The sequence below is a fragment of the Bos mutus genome, chromosome 10 (assembly GCF_027580195.1).
Source record: "Bos mutus isolate GX-2022 chromosome 10, NWIPB_WYAK_1.1, whole genome shotgun sequence".
Classification (NCBI taxonomy): Eukaryota; Metazoa; Chordata; class Mammalia; order Artiodactyla; family Bovidae; genus Bos; species Bos mutus.
The window spans coordinates 64,425,380-64,447,934 of record NC_091626.1 but is presented as its reverse complement, the minus strand read 5'-3'; the positions used below and the strand labels follow the sequence as shown (position 1 = coordinate 64,447,934).

Here is a 22,555-nt window from a genome sequence, read left to right as displayed (position 1 = left end):
TGACCCTGGCAGCATAACTGAGGCAGCTGGGGAAGCGCATGGCTCGGAAGTCCCTTTAGAGAACTTCAGGGAGAAATCGCCACCTCGGTGCTGACATGAGGCTGTGCCTTCTCTGGGATGCTCTCATGGTGGTGGGAGCATGAGAGCTGGGACTCCCTCAGGAGCCTGCGCACTTGCTCAGAGCTGTGGTGCAGTGTGAGGCTCTTCCTGAGAACTCCTTCTTTCCCTCTCTCTTCACAGGTGTCACACCTGTGCAGTCTGAACGAATTCCCCCTTCCCCCTGTCCCCTTCCCCCTAATTTTTCATAGCATTTCTGCAATAGGTCACTTGCACTTCTAATTCTCCCTGCCATCTGCTTCCTTGAGGACCTGAACTGACACAATAATAACACAGACAGTTCAGTTTGCTGGAAGCCCTCAAACAGGCACACACCAGGTCTGACTTCATGCTCTCTGACCTCACTAGTTACAAATCTGGGGGCTGATCAGGCAATAGCATCAATCCATAAAGTTCTGCACGAGGAGGGTGAGCTCACTCTTTATTACATCTGCCCCATAACCTTGCCTTTGTGGGCACAGAAAAATACATTCTCCCCAATTGGATTTCTAGATATATTATGAAACTGTCTAGAGGTACTTTGTAAATACATCATCAGGTCATCATAAGGTTATCAGTGGGACCTATGGAGTAAACAGAATGCTTCCAGGATTGAATGTGTAAAGTGCATACATTTAAATAGATCAGAAGCCTCTGGAAGTTTTAGACATCAAATACTTGCTAGTTTAACACTCAAAACATGTGAGAATTCTTTGGGCATATTAACAATTGATTTGTTGCAGTTTTCCTGATCCTATTTGTAAGCAACTATAACTCAGACTGTGGTCTATTGTTTGACCAAAATAGAAGTGGAGGAGATATAAGGGAATGTCTTGAAATCACCATATTAACTTATTCCTTATATCATTACATATAATGACCTATTTTAGCTTCTAATCCATTACTTCATATGCTGCAAAAAAAAAAAAGACTTTTTAAAAAAAGTTTTACTTTTCTGAACTGTGACTAGCTTTGCATGGATTAGCAGAATAAAGCATTAGTTTAAAAGTCTGCTATAACATGGGTCTTGATTCTTCTAAGATAAAATGAAGCATTTATTTATGAAGATTAGTCCACTGAATGTAGCATTACAAGACTGAATTTTGCCCCTGATTCTTCTATATAACAAAGAACATTTCTCTGGTCTTTACCATTTTCTTTAAGCTTTTAAAGAATGGCCAATGAAACATCTTTTCTGGCCTAAGACTGTATTTACTAAACAAATATCTCAAGTGGAACCTCCTGACTGGACAATACAGTCCAACAGTGCTTAGGGGTTTTTTATCAGGAAGTATGAGGACAGCAAAGCACAGCTCCTCCACTGGAGGGGCTGAAAAATAAATTGTTCAGTAAAGAAGGCAATGGCACCCCACTCCAGCACTCTTGCCTGGAAAATCCCATGGATGGAGGAGCCTGGTAGGCTGCAGTCCACGGGTCCCTAAGAGTCGGACACGACTGAGTGACTTCACTTTCACTTTTCACTTTCCTGCATTGGAGAAGGAAATGGGAACCCACTCCAGTGTTCTTGCCTGGGGAATCCCAGGGACGGGGGAGCCTGGTAGGCTGCAGTCCACGGGTCCCTAAGAGTCGGACATGACTGAGTGACTTCACTTTCACTTTTCACTTTCATGCATTGGAGAAGGAAATGGCAACCCACTCCAGTGTTCTTGCCTGGAGAATCCCAGGGACGAGGGAAACTGGTGGGCTGCTGTCTCTGGGGTCGCATAGAGTCGGATACGACTGAAGTGACTTAGCAGCAGCAGCAACAGGGTAATACTCTATTCTGCATGTGTGCATGCTAAGTTGCTTCAGTTGTGTCTGACTTTTTGTGATTCTGAACTATAGCCTGCCAGGCTCCTCTGTCCATGGGATTCTCCAGGCAAGAATACTGGAGTAGGTTGCCATTTCCTCCTCCAGGGGATCTTCTTGACCCAGGGATCAAACCGGAAACCTGAGCCTCTTATGTCTCCTGCAATTGGCATGCAGGGAATGCCGGAGCTGGGGCAGAATCTGCCCCTGCCTGCCCTCGGGCTAGGGGCAGGATAAATACATGTCCAGGAATTAAGTACACTTGGATGGACACCAGCATTATTTCTCTAGCAGTGATCTGGCACATAATAACAGCATGTACTTTGCAATATTTTGTGTTGTTTTTCTTGACTTTGTAATGAAAAATTTTGGTAATCCATTGAATAAATACTTCAATTTTAAAATATTTACCCCTTAGAATTTACAAGTCAATGTACATATGGCAGTGGTGTGAGGAATGACATTTAACTTTATTCACTCTTGGTTTCAACAACGGTACATAAAACTAGAGAGCTAAGCATGCTGGGATTATAGAATTGATTAATCTCTGATAAAGTAGATGACGAAATGACTCTGGTAAGTCACTTGATCTTAGGGAAGTCACTTCTCTCTTGACCTCAGCACCCTGGTCTCCAAAATGCATGGGTTTCACTAAGAGAAGTAACACATTTATTTATAAAAATACATTGTTATTCAACATACAATACACTATACTGAATACCATCTACACATCATGCTGTGTTGTCCTCTGTACAACGCTCAGCGTGAGGACTCTTGAAATACCTGGGTGTCGGTCCATTTGGTCCCAGCCTCTGTGTGCTCTACTCTTCCATAGAAGTGAACAGGCAGCATGAACTCAGGGCGGGCCTTCTCCCAGGGGTTTCCATGCCTGAGCCAATCATCTGCTTCTTCTATCTGCAAAAAGGACATGGCTTATAATTTGTTTTTCAGGAGATATGGACCTAACCCTTCAATTATATCAAATCAAAAATATTTTTGACTGGATCAACTCAGTACTGCTTTGGCAAGAAAGATGTTGGTTCTGTCAACCTCAATTCATCTTTGTTATTATCATACAGCCTAAATCAACAATACTCGGTAATATTGCTCTAAATGTTTTATATATATATTATTGTGTTTAATTCTCATAGCAATCCTGTAGGAGGGAACTTACAGCTTCTCCCTTTTTTTTTTTTTTTCAATTTTATTTAATTTTTAAACTTTACATAATTGTATTAGTTTTGCCAAATATCAAAATGAATCCGCCACAGGTATACATGTGTTCCCCATCCTGAACCCTCCTCCCTCCTCCCTCCCCATACCATCCCTCTGGGTCGTCCCAGTGCACTAGCCCCAAGCATCCAGTATCGTGCATCGAACCTGGACTGGCATCTCGTTTCATACATGATATTTCACATGTTTCAATGCCATTCTCCCAAATCTTCCCACCCTCTCCCTCCCCCATAGAGTCCACAATAACCCTGTGTACGAGACAGCAAAAGAGACACTGATGTATAGAACAGCTTCTCCCTTTTTAAAGGGAACTATAATTGCTCAAAGTTGCATGGACAGTGAATGATGCAGATAAGATTTGATGGTAGGTCTGTCGGTTCATCAATTGAAGAATTGATGCTTTGAACTGTGGTGTTGGAGAAGACTCTTGAGAGTCCCTTGGAATTCAAGGAGATCAAACCAGTCAGTCCTAAAGGAAATTAATCCTGAATATTCCTTGGAAAGACTGATGCTGAAGCTGAAGCTCCAATACTTTGGCCACCAGATGCTGGCCTGACTCATTGGAAAAGACCCTGATGCTGGGAATAATTGAAGGCAGGAGGAGAAGGGGACGACAGAAGATGAGATGGTTGGATGACATCACCGACTCGATGGACACGAGCCTGAACAAGCTCCAGGAGTTGGTGATGGACAGGGAAGCCTGTTGTGCTGCAGTCCATGGAGTCACAGAGTTGGACCCAACTGAGTGACAGAACTGAACTAAACTGTGGGTTCCAAAGCCTGTGCCTTAACATCTGGGAAGCCAACTGTCTAGCTTGAGGGAAAGAGAGGCCTCCCAGTGGTATTTACATGGTGTAGGACCTGATGGGTCCTACATCATGATTTTCTGTCAAGAGCTTTGTGCCTAGAAAGCATAGAATCAGTGGAGAAAAGCTACTCATAGAAAGCTCCCTTATTTCAGCATAGGTACAGAACACTATAACTTTTTTTTTCCATTAAAAAAAAATTGAAGTATAGTTGATCTACAATACTGTGTTAGTTCCAGGTGTTTAGCATAGCGACAGTGCTTTTGCAGGTTATATTCCATTACAGGGTATTATAAGATAACAGGTATAATTTCTTGTGCTATACAGTGTATCCTTGTTGCTTATCTGTTTTACACATAGTTTGCTAATCCCATACCCCTAATTTGTCCCTCTCCTCTTCCTTCTCCCATTTGGTAACCACAAGTTCGTTTTCTATATCTGTGAATCTATTCTGCATATGCATTCATTTGTATTATTTTTTAGATTCCACATATAAGTGATAACATATTGTATCTGTCTTTCTCTGTGTGACCTATTTCACTAGGCATAATAAGTGTAATATTCTCCACATCCATCCATGATACTGCGAGTGGCAGCATTTCTTGTTTATGGCTGAGTAATATTTCATGGCATATATATATCATATTTTTATCCGTTCATCTGTTGATGGGCACTTGGGTTGCTTCCATATCTTGACAATTATAAATAGTGCTGCTATGAACATTGGGGTGCATGTATGTTTTTGAATTAGTGTTTTCATTTTTTCCAGATATATGCCCATGAATGGAATTGCTAGAATATATGGTAGTTCTGTTTTTAGTTTTTTAAGGATTGTCCATTGAGTCCCACAGTGGCTGCACCAATTTATATGCCCACCAACAGAATACCATTACATTTTGTAGTCTTTGTTTAATTTAATCCTCATGTAATTTTGATCTGATAATGAACTAATACAGTTCATTTTGAAAATAACATACTAACAAGGTAAGGAATTTATTTTATTGATAACTTCAATGTATCCCCACGCAGTTATGTCAGTTTATAACAAAATATTTCTTATACAATTTTAAAAATCAGAATTTGTATTTAGGGCATCCTGGACATCAAATAAATTTTGTTTTCTATAAAAAAACATAAAAATACCATAACAATGACAAAACATATGGTGGGAGGGGGTTACATTTTTAAAGATATTATTAGTGAAAACTTTAAAATATTGTATATATATTAAAAGATGGAATTGTGTTCTGGAAAGGAGGGAGGGTTAAGGTTTTTTAATACAAAGTTCTCTTGTCAATGAAATTACCCCAAATATGGTTATTTTACCTATTTGCTGCCTCACCCTTCCCTCATAGAAAACTCAGCTTTAGTTTAAAGAGATATTAATTATGAATTATCACACAATGCTGGATGCTTCATGATAACCTATATACGAGTTCAGTGTCTGCCCCAGGCAGTGTGGAGAGAGGTGAACAAACACAGCTAACTTTTGAGATATTAGATAAAACATTAATGTCAATAGCCAGACAAGCTAACACATATCCATTTATTCAAACACTGATCATGACTTTATATTGGGAATGCCAGTAAGCTGCCTGTTAACAGGAACTACCAGCAACATGATGAATGAAGAGGGGACTCACAGAAACAACATCTTTAGATAGAAAGTCTGGAGTTAGAGAGCTGCTGGAGACAGGAGAATGTAGCAGATGCAGGAAGGGAAGGCTGGACCTAGATGTGAGCTAATCAGTAAAATGCATCCTGTTCAAATGCAGAGTCTCAGGCAGTATGGGGTGGGGGTCTCAAAATCTGCATTTAAAAGTCTGCCTTTTAACATGAAGACACTGGGTACACGGTGCAGCCTGGAGCTACATGGTAATACAAAGTCAGGAACTATAATTCAGATCTGAGACTTCCGCTATCCCCGTCATAAAGAGAACAAAAAAGACAATGAAAATTTAACAAGGAAAGGACTGAATTTTTATCAATTGATAAGAGATTGGTAAAGTTAGAGCCCACTAGCTCATATTAATAACTAGAAATTTGATGAAAAATAAATGAGAATGTCCACAAAGCATCAAACATCCTTAATTACAAAACACTTCGTGCTGCACTTAGGCAAGGGGGCAGGTTCTGGGTTTCAAATACTGATCAATGTGAACACTGCTTTCTATAACAGGAATGAACCTTAGGGCCTAGATGCCTCATTTCAGCACCCAGGACTGTTGTTAATATGCATCTTCAGGTTGTACGTGAACCAGGAGGACAGTGAGCCAGAAACAGCTTTCCTCTCAAAAAATGTGCACAGGTTAAGGGGACAACATATTTTCTGCTGATAAATGCAGCAGATTCAGACTGCTCTCCCCTCAAGCAGAATGAAATGCCCATAGAAGAGAAACTGAACTCCGGGCTTCCCACCACCAGCCCCTCCCAGCCTCCCGTGCAAGTCCGAGCTCGTATTTGCTCTTTTGAGGACACACTGTCAAGTGATAAGGGACTGACTAGTCAGCCAGTCACTTTCAACGCAATCCAGTGTTGGTCTGATTTTTCCCCACCAAATAATGGCTGATTTTAATTCCACTGGGTTACTTAACACATTCTGTAGGAGAATAGAACTCCTAGCTTGCTATTCTTTATTGAGTCTCTTCTTGATTTTGGCAAGGAATCTGTCAATAATTCCCTCAATTATACAAAGCTTGTTTTTAAGGTAAATTGAAGCATAAATGCTTCATAAATACAAGCTGGTCTGAGCAGATCAGAAGAGAAAGAGAGAACTACCCCCCACCCAATCCACCAAGGCTGTGGGGTGGTGATAAACCTCCTCTCTATCCTGCTTCCTTCCAGCAAATTAGTTTGTAAATTTAGATTTCCATGTAGCCAGTGATCCCTGAATGCCCCAGCTTGCGAAGCCACATGAATAGCCGGGGCCAGATGGGAGGAGAGCTTTCATTTATATCTAAGTGGGCTGTTTGGATCTGAACATCCCAGATGAAAAGGAGCTGAGATAAAGCAAGCAGAAGACTTGGAGTGAGGAGCAAAGTGCCCCTCTGGGTAGGGGTGAGGAGTGTGTGGCAGCTGGATCTGGTATCTTCCTAGAGAAATTACTCAATGGAATCTGTTCCTGCCAGCATGGAAGCAGAGGTCAGCTCAGGGTCTCAGTCAGTGATTGAATACTAAGAAATGCTTTTCCTCTCAATTGTGGGCTACACAGGACATGAAGAATCAGTGAGTAAAAATCAGGTGGTGTCAACAAACTTTGCTGTCTGATGGTATCAATCATTGATAAATGTTTCTGGGGAATACTGAGAACCCAACAGTGGTCACAGGAAGCTTGCTGGGTAATGTGAACTGTGCATGGCTAGTCAGAGCAGGCTGGGAACGGGCTCTAAGAGACAGAAGGTTCCAGCAGATGGCTCGATTTAACCCTGAGATTTCTACTGCCAGCATATTTTTCCACCCAGAACTTTAGCACGTGACTGTTAAACTTTAATGTGAGGCTGTCGCAATTGCCTTCCCCCTTTCCCTCCCAGTGTCCAGTCATTTTCAGAGAACTATTCCTGATAAGGTTTCTATGATCCCCAGTAGAGTTCAAGGTAGGTCAAGCATTTTAGCAATAAAATTATTTTCTTTGAGGGCAGGGTGGAGTTCACAAAGAACACTTTGTTACTCCAAATCTTCTTTGAAGAGAGCCTTCGAAAACTGAAAGTCTAGCACCCTTTAAAAATCTTCCTAGCCTGTGCAATTTTCATCAGCCTTTTCTATGGTAAGAGCAACCCTGTAGCTGATATGAGTCGGGGAGTGATCATGGGCTGAAAAAGCAGGTTGCTTTCCTGAAAGAGATACATATATATATATAAATGGAAACAGTTTCTTTTTTATGGTATGATGTATTTTATCTTTGCTCTTTAAAATCCCATCCCAGTGAGCAATGGCTATGGTAGATAAAATGAGGTGTCTTTCTGACTCAATTTCAAGTTATAACAAAAGAAGTGATGAAGGATAGTGAAGCTAGCTTTGAAGACTAGCCAAAGCCATTTGGTCTCTCTTTTTCCCTTAAAACGCTGGGGATGTATACTTCTTGGGTCTCACAGGAGAGAAGGGAAGGCTTCCTGGAATAAGGCCATTTAAAGGTAGCAAAGGTCAAAGGTGTGAATAACAGAGTGGTCTTTCATAAGACTTTGGGGAAAATGCACTTGAAAGAATTTTCTTGAGATTGAGCAGCTGAATTTAAAATGACATCTTTCACAGAAAAGTAAAAAATAAAATCCTTAAACATTGTGGGGTATAATGAGTATCACACAGGATACAAAGACTGAGAATGAATACCATGTATTGCTTGGTTACGGTGTGTTAAAATCTTGGTCCTGCTGGAAATGCCTGCCAAGCTAGGCTTCTTACCATGTAACCCTAGATTTCTTCATTGTAAAAGGCAGCCAATTATTTTTTCTAACTTTTTATGATTATAAAATACACATTTCTTATAGACTCTGACTCATGTAGAAGAATAAAAGGATAGTCAAAGTCACCCATAATCCTATCTCCCAGAGATAATTACTACTGAACCTTTGAGATATGTGTGTGTGTGTGTGTGTGTGTGTATATATACACATACATATATACTTTTTTTCCCTAGCATTTTGTCTTTTTTGCTTCCTTTGGATAGGTCATACTATTCACATGATCCTATATCCCTTTTTTTTCAACTAACATAAACAATTCCCCATTTTACTATAATTAATCAAAAACATAGTATCAATGGCTATATTAATATATTATACAATGCCACAATTTGTGAAAGTATCCTCCTTTTATTAGGGAAAATTAACATTCTTGAGTACCTACTTGTGTGCCAGACATTTTACATATTTTTATCATAATTTTGGGAAGCTGGCATCTCTATTTTGCAGACAAGAAAACCCAGGTTCAGAGAAGTTAAGTAACCTAATAAAGGCAACATAACTCATAAGGGTAATGAGTTGCAATTAGGCCTCAAATTAGAAATGAGATCTCAAGTTAGAGCCCAAATGTTTTTTCCTACCCAATACTGCCTCCTAATTGGTTTAGGAGTAGCTGAAGATACCGGTCCCATCACTTCATGGCAAATAGATGGGGAAACAGTGGAAACAGTGGCTGACTTTATTTTTTTTGGCTCCAAAATCACTGCAGATGGTGATTGCAGCCATGAAATTAAAAGATACTTACTCCTTGGAAAGAAAGTTATGACCAACCTAGACAGCATATTAAAAAGCAGAGACATTACTTTGTCAACAAAGGTCTGTTTAATCAAGGCTATGGTTTTTCCAGTAGTCATGTATGGATGTGAGAGTTGGACCATAAAGAAAGCTGAGTGCCAAAGAATTGATGCTTTTGAACTGTGGTGTTGGAGAAGACTCTTGAGAGTCCCTTGGACTGCAAGGAGATCCACCCAGTCCATCCTAAAGGAGATCACTCCTGCGTGTTCATTGGAAGGACTGGTACTGAAGCTGAAACTCCAATACTGTGGCCACCTGATGTGAAGAGCTGACTCATTTGAAAAGACTCTGATGCTGGGAAAGATTGAGGGCAGGAGGAGAAGGGGACGACAGAAGATAAGATGGTTGGATGGCATCACCGACTCAATGGACATGGGTTTGGGTAGACTCTGGCAGTTGGTGATGGATAGGGAGGCCTGGCATGCTGCGGTTCATGGGGTCGCAAAGAGTCTAACACGACTAAGTGACTGAACTGAACTGAATTGAAGATGCATTGGTGGTGGTGGTTTAGTCGCTAAGTTGTGTCAGACTCTTGCAACCCCACGGACTGTAGCCCACCAGGCTCCTCTGTCCATGGGATTTTCCAAGAAAGGAATATTGGAGTGGTTTGCCATTTCCTTCTCCAGGGATTGAACTCAGGTCTTCTGCATTGCAGGCAGTCTCTTGAATTGCAAGCAGATTCTTTACCAACTGAGCCACCAGGGAAGCCCCTGAAGATACACTGGTCCTTAACAAAATTTGGAAGTTTGTCTTTCAATAGTTTCCCAATATTCTCCTTCTGGGACTTTCCTCAATGCAACCTCTCATCAAATCAAATCTTTTAGTACCTACTTTCCTTGGCCCAGAAAGTGTCCAAATACTGAAGGAGGAGAAAGCAGATGGTGACGACACTCAGCTTCTCATCCTTCCCCTCTCTAGGGATTAGCTGCAGCCTAGGTCCCCCAACCCAATGCCTGAGTGCGCTGCCTTTGGACTGACTCTTAGAACTCTGACAAGGGCTTAGAGAGGTCAGGCTTTTTTGAAAATCCAGTATCTTTGGGGTATGGGTATGAGACAAGGATAGGGAGAAAGAGAAAGCCTAAATCACATTTAACATCAAGGAAAACTGTCCGTGCATGGACAGCTATATGACTGTAGCTCAAAGGATTACTAAAGACAAACAGAAACAAATACTTAAGAATCTGGTTTGGTTATATGAAAATAAAATGAGAGTCATTTATATGGATTAATTACTATTTGTGCAATTTTCTATGGGGCACTATAATTACACATATTAAATATGTGCCAGATTTATTTGATATAATAGTTAACAAGGCTGCCTACTGTTATCTTATATTAAAAAAAGCAGAAAACTGAGTTTATATATCTTATAAGATAGGCATATTAAAATGTGAGTTTGAGCAACCTCCGGGAGATAGTGAAAGACAGGAAAGCCTGGCATGCTGCAGTCCACGGTGTCACAAAAAGTTGGACACAACTGAGCGACTGAACAACAAAGGCATACTAAGGCGGGCAAGACTCTGAATGTGGAAAAGAAGACTTATTGTGACTGGGAAATCTGGGGATGCAGATTTACCAAAAGTGTGATCTGAGGTGACTTCACCTCTTAAGAGCCTCAGTTTTCTCACCTACAAAGATGGTGACATGCTTCCTACCTGCAAGGGCTACTGGCAAAGATCATGAATCAAAAGACATGCTCCTCCATTTTGCATGCTGCAGAGATAGGACACTGCCCATTACAGGTGGTCTGCATTCAGGTACTCGGTGACAAGTATCTTCATGACTCTCTAGCATCCTTATGAGTCTGGCACTGTAAAAGATGCTATAGATCTGGTGGTGAATGATACTGGTGACACTGGCAGGCTCTCGGCTCTTATGGAGCTTATATCGCAAAGTGGGAAGACTGACAGAATTCACAGATGTCAATCAAATGCTACAGACATTAGTAGCGCCCTCTGTTAAATTCTGTAAATTATAAATCAGCCAGAACATCAAGGCAAAATTTTACTGACAAAATTAAAAATATGAGTCACATACCTGCCATCCATCTCGAATCTTCTGATTGAAGATTCCATATTCATATCGGATGCCATAGCCATAGGCTGCAAGCCCCAGAGTTGCCATGGAATCCAGGAAGCAGGCTAAATTAAATCGAGCACAAGCAAAAGACAGAGTTATCAAGGTAAGTAAAAATTTGTCTTTCTCTAAAAAACAAGGCAGCCACAAAACATTTTTCTATGAGAAACCATATTTATATTTTAAAGCACAGAGACTGCTGCACAGTGAGTATTAATTTTTTAAAGTCACATTTTCCCCAATTATAATAAAATAAATACCATAGAAAAGTTAGAAAATACAAAAATGCATACAGAAGAAAACAAACATCATTTATTATCTCACTATCTAGAAACTACTACTGCGTTCATGTTGGCATTCCATTTGAGAATAGCTAAGGAAAGCTAAGCTAAGCAAAGAGTCGGACACGACTGAGCAACTGAACTCAACTGAACTGAAGGAAACTGGTCTGTGTTAGCCATGTCTTTTATTGTGCCTGTCCCTCGCACTGCCCTTTCTAGGGAAACCTGTCTCCATGCCCCCTTGCTTGAAAAGACATGTATAATTTACATGCGACCTGTCTGACCGACTGGGACATCTGTGGCAGACTCTCTTTCTGGCTGATGGAATTCCAGTGTTGTTCACATACCAGGTTATGCTTCAGGGAGGCTGGACCTGGAAGTGAATATTGCTTGACTAAACTTCTAGGCTAATCATAGTAATTTTATGTCCTTCACCAGTTTTGGTTTTGGCCTGAGCATACGATGAATCATTCTATCCAATGAGAGCTGCTAGGAGGTCTGCTGGGTACAATTAAAGATTCTCCTTACTGCTGCTGTCTTTTTTCCATAAAAAGTCAAAAGAACCACAGAGATGCAGAGTCCTGACTGAACTGTGCTGCTGAATAAATAAACCTTGGAATGGCCAAACTCTAGAGTTGTTCTGTGATAATACACGGCCTTGTTGGCTGAATTTTTTTAAATTTATTTTCGTTTTGGTTCTGTGTTGCTGCACTCAGGCTTTCTCTAGCTGTGGTAAGCAGGGGCTACTCTCTAGCTGTAGTGCACAAGGCTTCTCGTTGCAGTGGCTTCTCTTGTGGCACAAGGGTCCTAGAGTGCAGGCTCAGTGGATGTGCACAGGCTTGGCTGACTCATGCTGCATAGGATCTTCCCGGACCAGGAATCAAACCTGTGTCCCTTGCACTGGCAGGCAAATTCCTAACCACTGGACCACCAGGGAAGTCCAGGATGCATATTTTTAATTTAATGGTATTGGTATTCTATTTTTAATATTTTCCTCTATATTTGTTGAAAAATAATTTCTGGATTAAAAACTCAAACTGAATCCATACAAAAAAGGATATTCATTAATTAAATCGAACCAATACTATAACAAGTGTATCACTGCCTACTAGTCAATCAAAAAGCAAAATGTCCAATGCACAAAAGGATAACACAATGGCTAAACAACTTCAGTCCTACCACACAAGTATGTGAATTGAGCAGTTGGGAACAGTGAAGTGAAGGGCCCACTGTGGAAACCCTTCAGGGCACAGGAAGCATCTGGTTAGCTTTGGGGTTTGAAGCAATGTCTCTAAACTTTTTAAGCAATGTCTCTTTTGTTCAAGTTCCTTTCTCTACTGTCTGTCTGTCTTGCTTGCTGGCTTGCTAAGTTGCTTCAGTCGTGTCTGACTTTGTGCGACCCCATAGATAGCAGCCCACCAGGCTCCCCCGTCCCTGGGATTCTCCAGGCAAGAACACTGGAGTGGGTTGCCATTTCCTTCTCCAATGCATGAAAGTGAAAAGTGAAAGTGAAGTTGCTCAGTCGTGTCTCTTAGCGACCTCACGGATTGCAGCCCACCAGGCTCCTCCGTCCATGGGATTTTCCAGGCAAGAGTACTGGAGTGGGGTGCCATCGCCTTCTCTGACTGTCTGTCTAGAACTGGTCGAACCACAGTGCAGAGCCAAAAACAAATACATCTACTACTAGGTCACACCTTGCACTTCTCCTATACAGTCTGCTGGTTCTATAGGAATAGTCTTGCTTGGCATCTGAGAAGGTGTCAATAGCCAGACAACACAGCACATTCACGATGTCGCTTACCAGCAAGCCTCCCAAGACCACCATTGCCAAGCCCAGCATCTTCTTCAATTTCTTCTAACTCCTCCATATCCAATCCAAGCTGGGGATGAAAGGAAAACAACACTGAACGTGGATACAAACAAGCCACTTCAGAGAGAGCAGTCATGTCCTAAAGCTCTGGGTTGGGCATCCAGGTTCATCTGTGAACTCAATCCTTCCAGGTCCCTCCATGCTAGAACTGACATCAGATAACCCCTGCAGATGCTGGTGACTGAAGATGCAGACTGTCTGTGAGGGCACAGCAGCAGGCTGCAGAAGAGTACGGGCTCTAAATATCCATTACGACTCTGTTATTTATTAGTTACATGACCGTGGGCAAGGTACTAAATCTCACTATGACTTTTATCTCCTGCTTAAAAACGAGGACATAGGAGCAGTCCAGTGGTTAAGACTCCATGCTTCTATTGCTGGGGGCCCCGGTTCCGTCTCTGGTGGGGGAACCAAGATCCTACAAACTGTTCCATACAACCAAAAGAAAAATAATAAAACTAAAAAAAAAGTTAAAATGAGGATAATAGTATCTATTGGAGAAGGAAATAGCAACCCACTCTAGTATTTTGGCCTGGGAAATTCCATGGACGGAGCCTGGCAGGCTGCAGTCCCTGGGGTCTCAAAGAGTTGGACACGACTTAGCAACTAAAATAAAACAATGACAATAGCATCTATTTCATTTAGGACTGTGAATTAAATGAGATTATACAAACAAAGCACTCAGAATGATTCCTGGGTAGATACTCCTCAATAAATATTGGCTATTACTGTTTCTTAAAGTTATTTTTTTGTTGTCAGGGTAAAAGCTCAGAGATAGTCTAGTACCAAGTCCACACTAACTGGACTAAATTTGAAAATTACGGAAAGATATGAGGTCAGATTCTCTGGGATGGACTAAAGTTCATCTTTTCATGACCACAACGTATTTACTCACTGAGGTCAAAGGTTGTTAACCCAAAACCAGTTAGTGAGTCACTGCCTGTAAGATCTGGGGCCAGACAGCAGTCAGGGAAACCTCAGTCCTGTGGTCCAGCTGGGATGGGCCTAAAATCCTCTACTTCTCTCTGGGGGTAGATAACAGACTGTAAGGGAACAGTCACAGGGGAGATAAATTAGGAGTTTGGGATTAACATATGCACACTCTACTATATATAAAATAGGTAAACATCAAGGACCTGCTGTATAGCACAGGGAACTCTACTCAATATCTTGTAATAGCCTATAATGGAAAAGAATATAAAAAGGGGGAGACAGAGGATGAGATGATTAGATGGCATCATTGACTCAATGGACGTGAGTTTGAGCAAGCTCCGGGTGTTGGTGATGGCCAGGTAAGCCAGGTGTGCTGCAGTCCATGGGGTCGCAAAGAGTTGGACATGACTGAGCAACTGAACTGAATATCTGTCACTATGCTGTACACTTGAAACTAACACAATATTGTAAATTAACTATATGCAATTAAAAAAAGAAAGAACGAGAGAGACTGTGAGAGGCAGAGGAGCATCTATAAACTTCGGGATGGATGGAACTGGTTGACAGTCAGCTCTCTGTCCTCAAGTGTTAGAACCAACACAAGCCAGAGGCCACTAGCAGCAGTATGGACTCATATCAAAATTGTGTAGTCCTAGAGATCATTTTGGACTGCTCATCTTACCATGAGGAAACTGATGGTCAGATAAATTAAAATACTTGTCCTCTGCTGACTAGATAATAATCTAGCCCATGCCTGGCTAATGATGGTCCTTTGTGAAATGATTGCATTCTTATCTGAAAGTGATACAATCCATGAAATTAGATATTGTTTTACATGGAAACATACACATTTAAAAATGCATGCTTAAAGTGGATGTCCCAGTTGCCATGGGGCTGGTTACCAATTTGAATTCCTATCTTTATATCAAAAGTTGCTTTCTGGTACAAGTCTTGATAACTGCATCTTTTAAAGAGTTCAAAAATGGATCTGCCTCTGTTCATTGTTAAAAGGGCTTTCAAATTTGCTCCCGGTTCACTAGAGTACTGGGGTCCCTGTGACGCCAACTGCTAATACTAGTGCTTAGGATTTGTAACACTCTTAAACATTCGAGTCTAGAGTAGGCTATACTCCTTGAGCAAGGAGTCACTTCATCCCACCTGGTTCGATTCTGGTCTAAAGGAAGTATATTTTTTCAGCTGATATCAAGGGAAGCAAAGAAAACGGAAGCAGAGAGGAGCTGCAATTGTTCTTTGACACAGAATGCTCTGCTAAACCCACATGAAGGAAACCAGCCCTAGTGACAAGCAACTGTCCACACAGGGGACAACGACCCCATGCCAGGACAAAAGTAATTTAAACAGTCTCTCATCTAGAGTGCATCTTTGCAAATACACATTCCTCCCATCAACCACATCAGAAAGGTTAATGACTATTTTTGGTATGAATATACTTGAAGGTCAGGAGAGGACCAGTTAAATATGTTCATGCAAACAAATTAGCACATCAGGTTCAAGACCTCAAGCTTCTTGTTTAAAGAGGAAGTGTATTTTTACATCTCATGAAGCAACGGAGAAAGTATGACAACAGAATTTTAAAAGCTTATTAATTTCAGATAATGTCTTGATATACAAGTAACAGTCAAATTTTGATCATTTTTAAAAAGTAGATAGGAGTCCAAAGAAAAGCTTGTGATTCTGACAACAGGGACTCAAGTACTTTTTAAAGGCTGTTCAGATGCAAATTTCTAAAATGCAATTTGTTGTGGAATGCTGTCAAAAACTGATTGCAGAACAAAATTCTCATGGGGCAAACCAAGTTCTTTAACTGTGTTCCCTAACTGTGTTCCTCTTAAACCATAGATCAGTAGTACTATAGTGTACATTTCTAATAGTTTGAAACAGCCATGTCTACAGAAACAATTTTTCATCTTTTTTCTTTCTTTTTCTTAGGGGGGATGCTCTCTCCCCAAGGTTCCTGAGTTGCACTTGAAATTTAAAGGGAGAGAATGAGAGAAATACAGAGATAACGTACCTGGTAGATGGCCTCATCACAGGCATTCTGTAGGCCAAGGTTGATCATGGTGTTCTGTAATGTTCGGCCCATGTAAAATTCCAAAGAGAGGTAATAAACCCTCTGAAACAAAGAAAAATGATGTCATGTGAACAGCTAAGAGGCCAACCTTACTTGTCAACATAAAAACACAAGGTAAGCAATGAAAAACAAATAGGCAGGACTACTTTAACTCAGGTTCAAACGAGACGCCTATAGATGCATGAAGGGCTAAAGAAAAGCACTACTGATAAAATGGAAAACCCATCTTATATCCTGGTTTTGGTAACACCTAAGCTGAGCGCCGAAGAATCAATGCTTCTGAACTGTGGTGTTGGAGAAGACTCTTGAGAGACCATTGGACTGCAAGGAGATCCAACCAGTCCATTCTAAAGGAGATCAGACCTGGGTGTTCTTTGGAAGGAATGATGCTAAAACTGAAACTCCAGTACTTTGGCCACCTCATGCGAAGAGTTGACTCATTGGAAAAGACTCTGATGCTGGGAGGGGTTGGGGGCAGGAGGAGAAGGGGATGACAGAGGATGAGATGGCTGGATGGCATCAATGACTCGATGGACGTGAGTCTGAGTGAACTCACTCAAATTGGTGATAGACAGGGAGGCCTGGCGTGCTGCGATTCATGGGGTCACAAAGAGTCAGACACAACTGAGCGACTGAACTGAATTGAAATATCTTTTTACTCCCAGGGAGGGGGGTGGAAAAAAAAAGCAAACTCATCCAACTAAGCAGATTCAATGTTTTGTGAGTTTTTTCTTCCGATTCACAAGCCTCATGAAAAAGTGTACGTTTTGGGTAAACATCGGTCAGAATGACATAGCTCATCATTCATCTGTAAAATGTTTCTAGGATGATGGTCAGGTGGGTTTGGCTGTGAGTACCTCAAGTCATCCAAGAAACACGAAGATTAACTCCTTTCAGACACACCCACTGGCTACAAAGTAGTCCTTAACTGTTAGTGCAAGTAATATTATAATTAAATATTTTAGGATTAAAATTACTCTAGAAAGTCTATGAATTGACAATAGTTTCTTCTGAATAACAAGTTTATTGGTGTTTATTCTTGGTGAAATGGGACACTTCTCTATCAGCTTAGAAACTATTTGCCTTTGACATGGTAAAAGCCAGGTAAATACCATCGGAGTTGAAAGTGAAAGGTGCAAAGCTCAGACATTACTAAAACCCTTTAAAATATAAGTGCTGCTGCTGCTGCTAAGTCGCTTCAGTTGTGTCTGACTCTGTGTGACCCCATGGACTGCAGCCCACCAGGCTTCTCCGTCCATGGGATTCTCCAGGCAAGAACACTGGAGTGGGTTGCCATTTCCTTCTCCAATGCATGAAAGTGAAAAGTGAAAGTGAAGTCACTCAGTCGTGTCCGACTCTTAGCGACCCCGTGGACTGCAGCCTACCAGGCTCCTCCATCCATGGGATTTTCCAGGCAAGAGTACTGGAGTGGGGTGCCATTGCCTTCTCCAAAATATAAGTACAGTTTACTAATTTAAAAAAGGATCATTAACTTTATCACCCTCTTAAAAAGGATTTGGTCAAGCAGAAAATACTAAAAAAATATGAATACATTTCAATATAAGGAATGCTTATTATAATATTAAACTCATTAGTTACACATATATACTTAAAATGTTATAAGAAAATGTCAATTTAGAAATCTCAGTTTTCCTGTTTTCATTTTATGAAGCAATTGAATTCGAAGTCGCCCATGGAGAGTCAATATGTCATTTAATACTATTTTCCAGAGCACATCATTATTACTTTTATCCAAGTTGCTTGAATATCTATAATGCTATCGTTAGGGCTCTTATTCATTTATTAGATACCTTTGTGAGTTAGGAAAAGCAGACAGATGCAGGCCAAAGAGGTGCAAGTTGCCACTCACCCCCATGACTGGTGTCCTGGTACCACTTAGAAAAAGGAAGAGTTTCTCAAGCCACAGACACCCATTTATGTAATCAGGGCAATTATTTTCATTCTTCTCTGTGTGCATTTTCATGATCTTTATAATAAAACCACTATGTATGGCGTTTTTACTTTTTGGTGATCTAGAAAAAGCTTGCTTATAAACACAGTATATATACATATCAAGCACTTGCAATTGTGAGGTCATAGCCCCAGGAATCGGAGAAGGCAATGGCACCCCACTCCAGTACTCTTGCCTGGAGAATCCCATGGGTGGAGGAGCCTGGTAGGCTACAGTCCATGGGGTCGCTAAGAGTTGGGCACGACTGAGTGACTTCACTTTCACTTTTCACTTTCCTGCATTGGAGAAGGAAATGGCAACCCACTCCAGTGTTCTTGCCTGGAGAATCCTAGGGACAGAGGAGCCTCATGGGCTGCCTTCTATGGGGTCGCACAGAGTCAGACACGACTGACTTGACTTAGCAGCAGCAGCCCCAGGAATAATGACTACATCTGTGTTAATTTTCTTTCTCTCCCTCTTAAGAATTCTAAATTAGCATCAATTTAAGAGTTTTTCAGATATTTCAAGCTCTTCCTAAAAAAAAAAAAAAAGTTGCTGCTTAAAATAAAGTATTTTAAAATAAAATAAATTGGAGAAACTTGTTGCATGACAGGTTTTCCAAAGACATGAATTAAAGGTGATTTCCTATTTTCCTATAAATAAATTTTTGGGGGTGGGATTGCACCTTATTTTGGGGATACAGAAGACCTTAAAAAAATTGATCTCCCTCATCCTCTTAGTTAGTGATCTCTAAACACTTAAAACATGCTTCTGGTAGTAAAATATTTGAGCATTGCCTATATATGCTATAGATTATATACACACACTACTATTATTAATATCTTATGTATATTTTACAAAAAATAGAAATTTTCAAAAGGCTTATAAAGATAAAATAAGAGGACAAAACAGTATGTAATATTTTAAAAATAATTTAAAAATTTTCTAGCATTAATTAGAAGCCCTGGTAGTTCTGGGAAGGTGTAGAGAAAAGACAACAACACAATTGAGCCTTGCAGGGTAGGTGATAACTGGGCAGAGACACCTGGTGGGAATGCCATTCCGAGGGAGAGGCGCAGTGTTGGCAGAGACCTGGAAGTGGGGAGATCAGGGCATGGATGGGGATGGCAAATCGGGTTGGTGGGAGAACATGGTAAGTCCCAGAGGGTTATGGGAAATAACCTCACCTGGGCTGTGATGGGCCTTCAGTGCTAGATTAAGAGGACTGTGCCAGGTGACCAGAGCCAGTGCTATAGATCTGAGCAGAGGGCAAGGTGTGTCTCTTTAGGAGGTTTAATCAGATTATAATGCATAGAACGAGATGGGATTGTAAAGTCAAATGCCTTCAGGAGCCAGGTTGAGAAGATAAATGCATAAAGGCTATCCTGAAAAACAATGAGGAGTAGTGGGCAGAGCTGGTTGGACATGTCCTGCCCAAAGGCATGGAAAATAAAATTGCTTAAAGATGTCTAACAGACCAAACAAAATACGTCTGCTAGCCATTTATTCAGCTGCATGCTGCCAAGTTTAACCACTTCTGGGAAGCAATCACTTGGAAATCTACTTCTTGGGAGAGCAGAGATCAGGGCCTCAATTAGGCAGAGAAGAGAGAATGGAGGAGAGTGGGTGATTTCAAGGCAAACTGCAGAAATCAACAGAATTTGGTGAATTGCTGAATGGGGAATACATGAGGAAGTCAAAGGTGAAAGTAGAGTTTTGTGTCTGGATGACCCATCAGGATGACAATGCCATTAACATTAGAAACACAAGAGTGGGCGGGATTGGGAGGGATGATGATTCTGAGTTTTTAACACGCTGAGTTTGAGGGAATAAGGGGAGATCTAGTTATGGTCACCAAGCACTTATAAATGTAGGAATGGAGTCTGAAAAGGAATTGAGACTAGAGATCCAGACGTGATCCAGATGTGGGATTCATCTGCAGTTGCCAGGCAGAAAGGGAGGTGGGAGAGAAGCTTGGACACACCTATTGGCTCCACTCTGTGCTAAGGGCTGGGACCTTTGATTAACAAGTGTGGAACGGATCTTGTTCACTTGTAATACTATCAGAATACCTGGCTTAAATGCTTGTCCAGTGCAGAAACTTTCAAGAGGAGAAAACTATGAAGTACCAGTTAAGTCACTGGAGAAGAAACATACAAGGCGAGCGTGTGTTCTACGGCACTAAATGCTTTGGAAATGTATGTGTGTGTCAGGGGAGGCGGGAGTTCTAAAACACGGCTCATCATCTCACACTCCAGCTTAAAAACTTAAAGAATAATTTTTAATGTAAGGTGCAGTCTTTTCTATGCAAATTGACAATTCAGTAAACATATGCCTTTGCAAAGAGTCAGACACGACTGAGCGACTGAATTGAATTTAAATATACGCATACATAAAGTGTTTTCTAAGGATATATTTTGGGGCTTCCAAGGTGGCACTAACGGTATAGAATCTGCCTGCCAGTGCACCAGACCGCAGGAGTCGTGGGGTTCAATCCCCGGGTCAGGGAGATCTCGTGAGGAAGGAAATGGCAACCCACTCCAGTATTCTTGCAGGGAGAATCCCATAAACAGAGGAGCCTGGAAGGCTGCAGTCTGCCGGGTCTAAAAGAGTCTGACACCACTGACCGCAGTGCAGCAGCAAGAAAATATTTTACCAGTTGCTACCTTCCGGTAGAGGCCTAGGCGTCAGGGCTGAGGAAGTTACTTTCCATTTGAAAGTTTCATTAGAGCTGCAATTTCTCACTCAGGAATTTTTTGTTGAGCGGCTCTTTGAGCACTTGGAATATGGACTATTCTTTTTCATGCTTTCTGTGCTAAAACAATTTGTAATAAATGTTTGGGCCACTGTCTCCAGGATTTACCCATTTTTCACCCTTTCCAATACACTCCCTCACCCTTACTGGGCACAACACAATCCTCGCAGCCAAGTCCTCCTCCAGCCCCCGTGCGGTGGGTAGGAGTGGTTTGTGAACAGCGGTTCCTCAGCAGTCCGGGGGTGGCCTGGCCCTCGGCCCCCAGCCAGCAGGAACCAAGTCATTCCAGGAGCTCCACACCCCACTCCAGGTACTGGGGCGCGGGGTGGTGGTGGTGGCGGATACAGAGCTCTGAGCGTGGGTGTCAGGACCTCTACCCCCGCCCCCTCCTACTCCCCCCATCCCTTCGTCACACTCGGGCTGTGCTTTCGACCAGCCCGGGTCTTGCACGCAACCCCCATCTCATCTCCTCCTCTAAAAAGGTTCTGTGGGCTGTGATGCGCCTTCCTCCGACTCCTGCCCCACCTGCCCCCTTAAATCTTATCACTATTTGCCGACCTCGGCAGGTCTCGGCTCCCTAAACCTTCAGTTCCCCACTCCCCACCGCCCCCCCTCCCCCGCACCCCCCAGGCAGGGTTTTTATCCCCCTTTGTTCTGGATCGACTGTTTGGGGCCTGGCATTCAGACTGGAGCCGCCAGCTATCTCTAGATTAGATGCTGAGAGTAGATGCTCCCCCAAAAGTTTATGAAACCAGTGGACAGGCGAGGGAGGCTTGAGCTTCTGCTCCAGGAGATCCCCGGGGACGGGAAGCGCAGTGGTTAGGGTGGGGCTGGCGCTCGGATAACCGAGACTTAACTGGGGTGTTGGCGGAATGCCAGATCTGACCCCGGCTGCACACCCGCCGCCCACACACTCTCCCCCGGACTTCGCGGGGTGTGTATGTGTAGGGGGAGGATCGGGGTTAGGAGAGGTCACCCCAAGGCTCCACCCATCCAGCCGGGGCCATCGCCCCGACGCTCGGTTGCCGCCCTCCCAGAAGGGCAGAACGCCGCGGAGGGCACCGGGGAGCGCCCGCCGGCCCCGCCGCGCGCGGGCAGTACCTTGGGGCACTTCTCGTAGTAATACTGCTGCGTGCGGATCCAGCGCCCTACTAGGTGGTCGCGCACCGTGTGCGCCAGCGCGAAGAAGTAGTCGCGGGGGGTGGCCACGTTGCGGTCCTTGACCAGAGTGAAGTGCAGGTGCCGATTGAAGCCCTTCTTCAGCTCGGCCACGTTCTCCACGCCCACGATGCCGCGGATGCTGATCTGCCGCCGCTTCTCCTGGTCGGTCAGGGGCTTGGCCATGGCGGCGGCGGGCAGCGCGGCGAGCGGGACGTGCGGCTCCGGACCGGCGGCGGGACA

At 42.5% G+C, this 22,555-nt stretch overlaps 1 protein-coding gene across 2 annotated transcripts in view; it reads right to left on the bottom strand.

The window, feature by feature from the left end:
• The window catches only part of PYGL (glycogen phosphorylase L), a 54,532-nt gene extending 32,032 nt beyond the window's left edge, over window positions 1-22,500 (bottom strand). For both annotated transcript variants that reach the window (XM_070378086.1, XM_070378087.1), the window contains exons 1-5: window positions 22,256-22,500; window positions 16,389-16,490; window positions 13,355-13,433; window positions 11,234-11,337; window positions 2,689-2,820 (exon numbers count right to left, since the gene is read on the bottom strand). In XM_070378086.1, coding sequence (XP_070234187.1) covers window positions 2,689-2,820; window positions 11,234-11,337; window positions 13,355-13,433; window positions 16,389-16,490; window positions 22,256-22,498 — 660 coding nt within the window. In that variant the 5' untranslated portion in view covers window positions 22,499-22,500. The remainder of the gene's footprint in view (window positions 1-2,688; window positions 2,821-11,233; window positions 11,338-13,354; window positions 13,434-16,388; window positions 16,491-22,255) is intronic.
• Between the last annotated feature and the right edge of the window lie 55 nt (window positions 22,501-22,555).